General features: G+C 37.6%; 1 protein-coding gene across 2 annotated transcripts in view; it reads left to right on the top strand.

The window, feature by feature from the left end:
• PIK3R4 (phosphoinositide-3-kinase regulatory subunit 4) overlaps positions 1-12,454 on the top strand; it is a 66,578-nt gene that overhangs the window by 35,924 nt on the left and 18,200 nt on the right. For both annotated transcript variants that reach the window (XM_054595812.1, XM_054595809.1), the window contains exons 11-13: positions 1,443-1,630; positions 4,342-4,552; positions 6,851-7,016. In XM_054595812.1, coding sequence (XP_054451787.1) covers positions 1,443-1,630; positions 4,342-4,552; positions 6,851-7,016 — 565 coding nt within the window. The remainder of the gene's footprint in view (positions 1-1,442; positions 1,631-4,341; positions 4,553-6,850; positions 7,017-12,454) is intronic.

The following is a 12,454-nucleotide window of genomic DNA, read 5'->3' as shown; positions in this document are numbered from 1 at the left end:
TATGTACAATGAGATTTTGTTTTCTAGTTTGTTATTAGTGAGTCATGCCCAGTGAACTGAATAGAATAGTCTTGTTATTAACAATGAAATACAAGAGATTGGAGACCAGAGAAGACTTAACCATTTGAAGCCTTGAGATTTAGAACTGTCAGCTCTTGTAATGGTTAACAGTGGCATTGATTGTATGAGGTTTTCAAGGTCTCAAGTCTTTCTTGTAACCCTTTTTGGAGATGTACTCACTTCTCAGTGCATGCCTTTAAAAATCTGTCTATTCAAGTATCAGCTTATGAGGGCAGCAAATAAATTGTGTTTAAAAATAAACCTCTAACTGCCAGATTTGGGATGAAGTATTTGTGACTTAATTAGCAGTGATTTGCGTTCATAATAAGTAATGCACTCATAGATTAATAAGAAAAATGCAAGCACCTCCACAGGAAAAATAGTGAAGGATTTGAACATACAATCGATAGAAAAATAGAAATGCATATGCTTGGAAAGGTAAATAAAGAAATGTGAATTACAACAATGGGGTGTCATTTTCTGCCCGTGTGATTGCTATAGCAAAGACTGATGCTGCCTAGTGTTAGCAGGGGTGTAGGGAAATAGGCATTTCATCCCCGGTAGATGAGATTATAAATTGGACATATTTTTGTTAGAGGGGAATGTCCTTACTCTTTGACTCAATGTTTTCAGTTCTGGAAATGTCTCCTAACTAAAACTGACATGCATGTGAAGAAATACGTATAAGAGCATTCTCAGTGAGTGGAAAAAGGAAAGTAATTGAAGTGTCCATTAGTAGGGGAATGGTGAAATAAATGTTCAACATATTTAAATAGGAGAAATCAAGTTGTTTAACAGTATTATTTTTGTAAAATAATATGGCAGTATATTATTAAGCTATTTTGTTATGAGGTATACAAACTTATGAGAGTAATTCATGTAACATTTTGGTAATAATAGAACTTTGTGTTACTTTATATACTTTTTGTAATTGGACAATGATTAAAAAAGGATTTCTCATCTGTTTATGGTCAGGAGGTAGCTGAATATCAATTGATTTTTTTAGTTCTTCTATTTTTACTCTGTTTTCCTAAGTGACTGATACTAGAAATAGGTCATATTTAGCTCTGTGGTCAGTGACATTTGAAAAAGTTTTTATTATTGGTTCTTCAGATGAAGTAGTTAACTTGAAATAGAGTTCGTCTTGGGAAACTAGGAAGCAATTAGGTCTAATTACTAACACCACTGAAAGTGCATCTGTTCCATCTGCCCTAGAGATGAAGAGTTAGTGAGTTGTTACATAAATATAAATAAATTGGAGATCATAAAGAACAAATAGGATGGGAAGTCCATTGCTCTCCACTGCCCCCCCCCCCAAAAAAAGCAATAAAAGCACACACTGGTTTTATAGGCTTCTGTCTATTCTGAATCTGTTTTCATAGCTAGAAAACATGTGAAACAAGACTCAAATGTAAATGAAGAATGGAAAAGCATGTTTGGGTCACTGGAACCGCCGAACATCGCACAGGCCCTACCTAAAGGGAGTGACCAGGAGGTGATTCAGACTGGGAAGCCTCCTCGTTCTGAGTCCTCAGCTGGCATTTGTGCCCCCTTGTCAACTTCTCCGCAGGTACTGTCACCTACGCAATAGTCCTCCTTTTGTCTTTAAAAAAAATTTTTTTAATACATATTTTATTGATTATGTTATTACAGTTGTCCCATTTTTTTCTCCCCTTTATTCCCCTCCATCCTTCACCCACCCTCTCCCCACCATTGGCCCCACTCCGAGTTCATGTCCATGGGTTGTACATATAAGTCCTTTGTCTTCTCCATTTCCGATACTACTATAAACCGCCCCGTCTATTTTGTACCTACTGTTTATGCTTCTTATTCCCTGTATCTTTCCCCCCCATTCTCCCCCATCCTCTCTGATCTCCATTTCTGTGATTGTGTTACTCTTCTAGTTGTTTGCTTAGTTTGGGGTTTTTTGGTATTTTTTAGGTTCAGCTGTTGATAGTTGTAAGTTTGTTGTCATTTTATTCATAGTTTCTGCTCTTTTTCTTAGATAAGTCCCTTTAACATTTCGTATAATCAGGGCTTGGTGATGATGAACTCCTTTAACTTGATCTTATCTGGAAAGCACTTTATCTGCCCTTCCATTCTAAATGATAGCTTTGCTAGATAGAATCATCTTGGATGTATGTTTCTGCTTTTCATGACTTTGAAAACTTCTTGCCAGCCCCTTCTTGCCTGTAAGATTTCTTTTGAGAGATCAACTGATAGTCTTATGGGAACTCCTTTGTAGGTAACTGTCTCCTTTTCTCTTACTGCTTTTAAGATTCTCTCCTTATCTTTTATCTTGGGTAATTTAATTATGGTCTACCTTGGTGTGTGCTTCCTTGGGCCCAACTTCTTTGGGACTCTGAGCTTTCTGGACCTCCTGGAAGGCTGTTTCCTTTGCCAGACTGGGGAAGTTCTCCTTTGTTATTTTTTAAAGTAAGTTTTCAATTTCTTGTTCTTCCTCTTCTCCTTCCGGCACCCCTGTGATTCAGATGTTGGAACGTTTACAGTTGTCCCAGAGTTTCCTAAGCTTCTCCTCAGTTTTTTGAATTCTCATTTCTTCATTCTGTTCTGGCTGAATTTTTCTTTCTTCTTTCTGCTCCAAATCGTTGATTTGAGTCCCGGTTTCATTACTTTCACTGTTGGTTCCCTCTGTATTTTTCTTTATTTCACTTTGCACAGTCTTCACTTTTTCTTCCATTTTGTGACCATATTCAACCATTTCTGTGAGCTTCGTGATTACCAGTGTTTTGAGCTGTGCATCTGATAGGTTGACTATTTCTTCATCTCTTAGTTCTGTTTTCAGAGCTTTGGTCTGTTCTTTTATTTGGGCCATATTTCTTTGTCTCAGTGCTCCTGTTACATTGTAAGAGGTGGAGGCTTAGGTATTTGTCAGGGTGGGGCAAACCAGGTTGCTGTGTTGTGACGCTGTATGTCGGGGAGGGGTCCGAAAGGGAACAATGCTGTTTGCCATTTGCTTGGCTCTCCACCAGCCTTCAGTTACTTTCCCCGCAACCTACAAGCAGATTGGGCCCTTCTGGTGCTGATTCCCTGGTGGATGGTTTTGTGTACATTCCGGGACCCTCTGGGTCTCTCCAACAAATTCTCCTGTGAGGCCAGGATTTTCTCCTATAGCCACAACTCCCACAGATTTTTATAGCCAGAGGTTTTGAGGCTTTAGTTTTCCAAACTGGGACCCTGGATTGCGGGGCCTGTCTTGCTCCCCAGCTGTCTCTCCCTGTTTATCCGCATGCAAATGTGGGACCGCCTGGTCTGCCAGCCGATGCCTCGCCCGCTGGGTCCTCCAGCTGCCAACTTGCCCTAGTGCTCTCAGCCCTGGCTGCCCTTCTTAGCCCCTCCTACCAGTCTGGGTGAATGTTTCTTCCTTAATCTCTTGGTTGTCGGACGTCCAGAGTTCAATTTTATGGCAGTTCTGGTTTTTTGTTTTTAAATTTGTTGTTGTCCTTTTGGTTGTGTGAGGAGACAAAGTGCATCTACCTATGCCTCTATCTTGGCTGGAAGTCGGAAGTGTCCTCTTTTTTTCTTTTGATTACATTCTATTTTGGATGTTTAAAGGCTGTGTACTGTGTTGGAAAAATCAATATAGTGACTTGTCCTCTAGGAGATGTTTCTTTTTAAGACAGTTTTATGTTCAATTTGATAACCAAGAGGAAATCTAGTTATTGAAAGAATCAGAAAGGACTTGTTTTAGAGTACTCATTAATAAAGTGTTCTGAAATTGTGGATTGAAAACCTCATTATGAACTGTGATTATAATTAGTTGGTAGTGAACCATTTAAATCTCCTTTTATTGTTCCTCTAATATAACATAGTTATATCTGTAAAATAACAAAAATATTTCTGGGAAGAAAAGTCCCAAGTTTGCCATGTGTGAAAATGTCATGATGATTTTGATGTATTTGAAATAAGTTTATAATTTAAGGTAACTCTTCTCTAGCCAGTCATATTTTAAATGAAAATGTTAACTGAACAGACTGATAAAGTTCTGTTTCTTCTTTCACTTAATGAGGATTTTTGTTTAATGTTATTGCTGCACTGATAATTTTTTTTTAATGTAGAAGTTTGGAAATATAATATTTCTGGTTTAACTTCATTTTAACTAGGTTTTCATTGAAAACACGGATTTAAATGGATTGAAAAATTGGTACATTAATTAGGACGAAAAGCCGATACAATGAATAAAGGGAATATAGGTACGTTTTTATCATCAAATATACTTTGCTTTTGACATAAATACCTGTAATTCTATTTGTTTTGCAGGTTCCAGAAGTGACAAGTGTCCAAAGTAGAAAACCAACAATACAGGTTTTAAGTAGTACAATTTTACCATCCACCTACCAAATTCGGATCACAACTTGTAAAACAGAGCTTCAGCAACTCATACAACAAAAGCGGGAGCAGTGTAATGCTGAGAGGATAGCTAAGCAGATGATGGAAAACGCTGAGTGGGAGAGTAAACCACCGCCACCTGGTAAGGTGCCATTGTTAGGGGGTGGTGTTTCAGCCTATGCCGAAGCCTAGAATCTGAGGCAGGGTACTGATATTTAACTACCAGGCAAAGGAAGTAAGAACAAGCCATGGCTTTGGCAGCCTTGAAGAAGAAGTCATTACTTGTGGACTGTGGATCTTCTTAGCTGTAGGAGCAACTTACAGTGTCTTGTGTAGGTCACTTACTATTGTAGCCTGTCTGTGGCCCATTTTCCCCACTTACGTAAGGTTTCTTCTGCCTGGCTGCTTTAATGTCATGCTGCTTTCTCAATAAATGCAGTCAGGCTTCTTGGAGTAAACTTTAACTTTTAATTTCTGAAGTGTTTAACATCTTAATTTTAGCTTTTTCAAAAGTTAAAAAATGTAGGAAATTATGGATACTTTGCAAAGAGAACAAAATCATTGATCTCCCCACCACTGAACAATTATCAACATTAAGATTTTGAGGAAGTACTCCTATATTCTGATAGGATTTAAAAGATATTTAGAGAAATTTAAGATAAAAATGCGGCTCAGCTAGGTTGACACACTTGTCCAATTTAATATGGTAGGACTAGTCTTTGATATTAGGTTTGCAGATTTTGAAAAATATTTTAATGAGTTTCTATATATAGATTTTAATAATAAAAATTCATCTTGAAAACTGAGGAGAAATGCATAATGTACTTATGTGTAGAGATTTAAAAATTATGTGAATTTCTATAGGCTTCTTTTGTGAACTCAGGGAAAATGCTGGTAAAGACAAATGATTTAAAGATTTAGAAAATATTTTTAAGTGTTAAGTGGCATATCAAGTCACATAAATTTTCTCATCAAAATAAATATCCTGGAATATTTAAGTTGTTTCTGTAATACAGTTCAATATTATTTACCAATCCTGCTTTTAAAAAGTTGACCATAAACTATCTCCTTTATTTTATGATAGAATCTGTTTTTTTAAGTAGCATTTTATACTTAAGCAGAGTTATACATTTTATATAGAAATCACAGAAAAAGTGTCAAATTTTGTGGTTCAAGAATTGTGCAATGACTGCTGGACTGTTAATTTTTTTCTTCCGACACTTGAGTGGTTGTGTGAAATTGATTTTCTCTAGGGGGAAATTTTCAACCTAGCCTGGGAGATTATTTAGACTTCATGGCAAAGTGTTTTGATGATTTTCAAATCCAGCATATCCTCCTTGAAAATCATGTACAGCTGTTCTTCTCAAACATGTGGGCTAGAAATCCAAGGGGAAACATTGTGTTTTTTTTATCTTAGAATAAGCCAGGTTTGGAAGTAGTATTGGTTTCATTTTTGTTTCTTGGTAAAAAATAATTTCATCCTAAAATGACATTATGATTACTTAATTAGGCACAGTGCTAACTCCTATATGGTATGATCTTCAGCAAAGCTTTTTGTTTTGTTTTATTTTAAAATTGAGTAATATTAAATGTGATTAAATGTTATAGTTCATATAAAATTGTATTCATCAACCTTAAAGACAGTTATGTGCTAAATACTGTGAATGATTCAGAAGAGATAAGACATGGTCTCTTGGCTTCAGGGAATTTATAATTTACTAGAGGAAATTAATCATATGCAAAAATATATAATAAAACAGAAGGGTGTAGGTGTCATAAAGTACTAGAAAATCCATGGGCATTCTGAGGTTGTAATTTTTAATACCATTTATACTAACATGTTGATACTATAGAATAAATGATTGCAAGTAGAGAGGAAATCAGCATTGGGTGTTTACCGTGGACCTGGGACAATGTTAGTCTCTTTATACATCTTATTTATTCCTGTAGTGATCTTTAGGTTTAAGTAATATTTCCCTCATTTACATTTGAGGAAATTGAAGCTCATAGAGTTTGAGTAAGTGCCCGAAGGCCAGACATTTATGGTGTGGTGGATCTGGGTCTTTGAGACTTTCAAAGGCAGCTCAGGCTGCCTTCCTAGCATCCAGTTTTCTCTAGGTCAGGATAATCATTACCTCCTTCTGAGTAAGTCGTCAGTTTTTTTTCTGGGTAGCCGGTGACTGTTGTGCCTTTTCAAACACTAGAGAAGGACTCAGGTCTTTCTAAAGCTTTTTGAGCAACACTTAATTGGTATCTTGGTTGTCCTGATAGATAATAGTATCTGTCATGGTCCAGTAGACCACTCTGTATTGGCTGTCTCTTGGTACTTTTTGTTTAATTCTTATTATTATTCTCATGCTGGGTATTGGTAATTATAGGTGGGGAATCGGGGGAGGGAAAGTTTGTATTTATAAAGACACCTTCCTTTGCTTTTTCTTAGGGTGGCGTCCTAAAGGGCTACTAGTTGCACATCTTCATGAACATAAATCTGCTGTGAATCGAATTAGAGTCTCTGATGAACACTCACTCTTTGCAACATGCTCGAATGATGGTACAGTGAAAATCTGGAACAGTCAGAAGATGGAGGGGAAGACCACTACTACCAGGTAAAATATGCTTAGAGAGTCAATTCATTCATTAGAGTAATACATTGTTTATTGGTTGTTCGCATTGTGTGTGACAAGCAGTGTCTTAGGTGCCACGGATATAGCAATGATAATAGGACAAAAATTTATTTTATGTGGGAGGTGATGGACAATAAACAATATAAGTTAAACATGTTAGATGGTAAAAATGTTATGGAGAAAAATATAGCAGGAAAGAGATAGGGAATGCAGTAGGGGTGTAGTAGGGTAGAATCTTAAATAGATTTGTCAGAGAATATCTCAGAGAGAATATCATTTGAGGAAAGACCTGAAAGAGGTGAAGAAGAAAACCATGTGGATATCTTGGGGAAAACATTCTAGGTAGAAGAAACAGGGATTTCAAAGGCCCCAAGGCAGGAAGATGTTTAGCATATTGAAGGAACAGTGGGATGGTCTGTGTGGCTGGAGCAGAGTGAACAAGAGCAAAGACCATGAGGGGCCAGATTAGATAGGGCCTTAAGCTGTTGTAAAGGATTTTGCCTTTTACTCTGAGGGAGGTGGGGAGCCTGTGGAGGGTTCCAAGCAGAGGAGAGACATGATCTGAATTACATTGTTGAGAACAGACTGAAGAGGGACTGGACAGAAGCTGTTAGGCCTTTATAGTAATTTAAGCAAGGGCTGGAGGTATTGGGAAATGATCTGACTCTGGGTATATTTTGATAGTAGAGCCAACCTCATTTGCTGAGTGGATTAGGTGGAGTATGAACAAGGGAAAAGTAAAAAAATAATGGAATAGCTAGCTATATAAGGAAAACACATTCGTCCATTGCTTTACTATTATGGCTGAAATGGAGATAATTTATGACTTGAAATCCTGAAAACTTGAAATATGCATGATGTGACTTTTTTCCTGTTATTTAATGGTTGATTTATTTAAAAATTATATTTAATTGATTATGTTGTTACAATTGTCCCAATTTTTCCACCTTTGTCCCCCTCCACCCAGTATCCCCCACTCCCTTAGGCAGTCCCCACAGCATTGTTCATGTCCGTGGATATGGGTCACACATATAAGTTCTTTGGCTACTCCATTTCCTTTACTGTACTATACATCCCCATGGCTATTCTGTAACTACCTATTTGTACTTCTTAATTGCCTCACCTCTTCACCCATCCCCCCCCCGCCCCCCACCGGCTTCCATCTGGCAATCATTGAAATGCTATCCATATCCATGATTCTTCTTGTTTGCTTAGTTTGTTTTTTAGATTCAATTATTGATAACACACACACACACACATCCATTTTATTGTTCATAGCTTTGATCTTCTTTTTCTTAAATAAGTCCCTTTAACATGTCATATAATAACAGTTTAGTGATGATGAACTCCTTTAGTTTTTTCTTTTCTGGGAGGCTCTATCTGCCCTCTGATTCTAAATGGTAGCTTTGCTAGGTAGAGCAATTTTGGCTGTAGGTTTCTGCTTTTCATGACTTTCAATATTTCTTGCCAGTCCCCTCTAGCCTGCAAAGTTTTCTTTTGAGAAATCACCTAACAGTCTTATGGGAACTGCCCTGTAGGTCACTAACTTCTTTTCTTTTGCTGCTTTTAAGATTCTCTATCTGCAACTGTTGGCATTTTAATTGTGTGTCTTGGAGTGGGCCTCTTTACATCCATCTTGTTTGGGGCTCCTGTGCTTTTTGGACTTGTGTGCCTATTTCCTTCACCAAATTAGGGAAATTTTCTTTCATTATTTTTTCAAATAGATTTCCAATTCCTTGCTCTTTCTCTTCTTCAGGTACCCCTATAATGTGAATGTTGGGCCTCTTGAAGTTGTCCCAGAGACTGCGTACACTGTTCTTGTTTTTTTGGATTCTTTTTTCTTCTTCTTGTTCTGATTGGTTGTTTTTTGCTTCCTTGATCAATCATTGATTGGATTCTCAGCTTCATCCACTCTCCTGTTGTTTCCCTGTAAATTGTTATTTATTTCAATTAATGTCTCCTTTGTTTCTGACTGGATCTTTTTTATGCTTTTTAGGTCCTCACTAAGTTCCTTGAGCATCGTTATAACCAGTATTTTGAACTCTGCATCTGAGAGATTGTTTATCTCCATGTTGTTTAGTTCTTTTTTCTAGAGTTTTGATCTGTTCTTTCATTTGGGCCATGTTTGTCTGCTCATTTTGGCAGCCTCTATTTGTTTGTTTTATGTATTTGGTAAAGCTGCTACGACTCCCACCTTGGCAGCATGCCGTAATGAAGTAGGTGTCCTGTAGGGTCCAGTGGCACAGTCACCCCTATCACCCAAACTGGGAACTCGAGGTGGGCCCTTCATGCTGGCTGAGTACATCCTCCTCTTGTAGTTGGGCCTTGATTGCTGTTGGCAGGTTAATAGGAGGGATTTCCCATCAATCCCAGCTTGTCAGCTGCAAGGACTGGTTGTGACCGCTGACACCCATACTCCGCCCTCTGTGGAGGATCAGCTGTTCTGGGGCTGGGGTGGTGGTGTTCTGATGTGGTCTGTACCTGTCCACTGGGTGCGCAAGCTCTGGGATTTCCCAGGTGGTGCAGGCCAAGGTCACCCCCGGCCTGTGTTCTGCCTAGGGCCATCCCGCATGAGCTGTAAAGCAATCAGATGGCTGCTGCTTGTGCTGGGCTTGGAGATTCCCAGGTGAAGCCACACTGTGAATCTAGGCTGCTGCTGCGTGTGCCAGCCAAGTCTGGGGCCACTTAGCAAGAGGTGCAGGGGCTGGAGGCTCACTGAGGCTGGCTGTTGCTTGTTTAATAATTGTTTAACTTTTTTTTTAAATTGTATTTCATTACCATTTATGTGATGTGATTTTGGTAAGAGTGATTGTAAGAAGTATTTTAGATTTTTACTACTTTATAGTTATGTCCTTACTTGATAGAGTCTCTTAGCCACCCTCCGCCTTCCCTGATCCCCCATTTCCATCAGTTCTGCCATATTCATATTCTGTGCCTAGTTTGGTCTGAGTCTGAAAAGAAAATTAGTAGAAATTAAAATTGAATCTCATGTACCTAAAATGTTGAGGGAAATCTCTGGTGCTTTTTTTGTTTTCATTTAATTGACCATAGGTTACCACAAAGTAATCAAACAACTTTGATAACTAAAAGTTTACGCCTTACTAATTTGATACAGTTTTGTGCTTAGTTTATTTTTTTTTAAAGAACTCTGTATTTTTACGTCATGATTAATTATTGTTTCCATATTCATTCTCTTTTGGCATTGCATTGGTCAGAACACAAATCAGAAAATGTTAAAAGAATCGTGGCTCTGTGTAGCAATTTTTTGTCAGCATTTTATTATGAAATTTTCAAACATACAAGAAAAGTTGAAAGAGCTTCACAGTGAACATCCATATACTTGTCACACAGATTCTGTAATTAATAAATTTCCTATCAATTCATCTTTGTAAAATGTATTTCAAAATAAGTTGTAGACGTTAGTACACCTCCCTAAAACCCAGCATGCATTATATTAAACTGGAGCTCAATATCATGTTATGAAGTACATAGATCTTAAGTGAACCGTTTCACGAGTTTTAACAAATATACCCATGCAACTTAAACTGCTCTAAAGATACAGAACATAAGCATCACACCAGAATATTCCCCTCATATTCTTTCATACTATCCCTGCTTACAACCATTTTTAAAAAAAGTTTTCCCCACCATTGTAAACATTTTTAAATGTATTTTAAACATATTTTCTGATAATTACTTTCCAAATGGTCTCTGTTATTATCATCACCATTTCCATTCATTACCATTCCTTTTATTTAGGAGGATAAGTTTAATGACATGAGGGAACTTCTCCAGTAAGAGCAGGGAATCATCTGGTAGCTGTGCAAAACCTCACTTGTTAATTCCCAAAGGGGTTTTCGTTTTTGTTTTTTTAATCACAGAGCCAGTGTCATGTTTTACACAGTGGTGTCTAAGTGTTACATTTCAGACAGTACTTTCCCAGGAAACGTGGTAACTTAGTTGACTGTACAGTTGAGGTTTATATGATGATTAGGAGATTGGATTTCCCCTGGTGCATCTGCTCTCTTGCTTTGCCATTAACAACTGCTCCTGTTGAGTGCAGCAGGCCTTGGCTTGAAGGTGCTTTGTTCCAGGTCCAGGGTGGGGAAGAGGGGAAGGGAACAGAACGTGTTGCTTTCATCACATGCCTTCATGCACTGATGAGGGGAGAAGGAGGCCATTACTATTGCCAGAAGCAAGTGGGAAACAGCAGGTGGCTGGGACAGAGCAGTAAAACTGTTTCCGTAGGAGATGTTACTGGTACATTCTGACTACTGAGGCTTTTCGCCTATGTATTGTGTTGGCTGGCTGACTACCCAGTTTCCACTCCTAACATTCTAATTGAATTATGATTGGTGATTTAAGCCACCTGGATCTTGGTTCTGCCATTTTCTTCTTTTTTATTTGAGTTATACTTTTAGTATGTCCCTTGAAGACTTTTTCTTGAAAAATTGCTGTTTAACTTTCATGTAGATTTTTCGACTTAACAGTTTATTTTATCCTAGATTATATTGTCCATATAGGCTTCTTCTACCTTATTTTTGACTCGTTTAGCTTCTCAATTGAGAAGATTGGTGCATTTGGTACTTTTTGAATTTGATGGTAAAACATTTAACTAACTGGAATTTTGGCCTAATGAAGAATTGAAGCAATTGAGGGGTGCGCAAGAAAGTTATCAGTTGTAGGGTTACGTATTTTAGAGTCACTAGTAGTGCTTGAAGGTGAAGTTTTTGGATTGTATGGCTACTCTGAAGAAAAGGGAGTCTACAAGGTTATAAAGACCTGAGGAGGCCTGAGATCTGAGTCTTAGGAAATTGAATTTTGAGAATGGGAAGAGAGGGGTTAGAAAAGGAGAGAGAAGAAACCATTTAAGTTATATTAGAGTGCAACAAAGAATGAGTTTTAAGAAAAGGACTTGCAGGCAGCTCTGTAATGCAGTCAAAAAGCCAAGTAGCATGAAGACCTAGTAAAACCTTTGCGCATTCTCATACAGTGCCTTTGGTTGAAGGTAGTTGATACATTCACCATCCCTGAAGGGCATTTTGACAGTATATATATCATAAGCCTTTATGAGTCCGTATCATAAGGAAATAACTAAGAACAAACTTAGAGATTTAGTTTTAAGGCTCTTGAGGTTGTCTTTCTTTATAATAATAGAAAATTAGAGGGAAACTAAAGGTTTAGCAGTAGGAGTGAAATTGGACAAATAAGTGCTGGTGCAAGTATAAAACTGATATTGTGGAAATAAATTTTGTCATATGAAATATAAAAAGTAGGTTTAAGAAGAGCATGTAGGGTTTCTTTTTTGGAATGACAGTAAGGACTCCCAAAAATATGCTCCTCCACAACAAACAGTGAATACACTGGCAAAAACTATCAAAATAAACTTTTTCAGAATTCTGTAAATTACTGAAGTCCTG

The sequence above is a fragment of the Pteronotus mesoamericanus genome, unplaced genomic scaffold, assembly GCF_021234165.1.
Source record: "Pteronotus mesoamericanus isolate MK-2021 breed Mesoamerican mustached bat unplaced genomic scaffold, CSHL_Meso_final scaffold_54, whole genome shotgun sequence".
NCBI lineage: Eukaryota > Metazoa > Chordata > Mammalia > Chiroptera > Mormoopidae > Pteronotus > Pteronotus mesoamericanus.
This window is presented reverse-complemented; position numbering and strand designations above follow the sequence as displayed.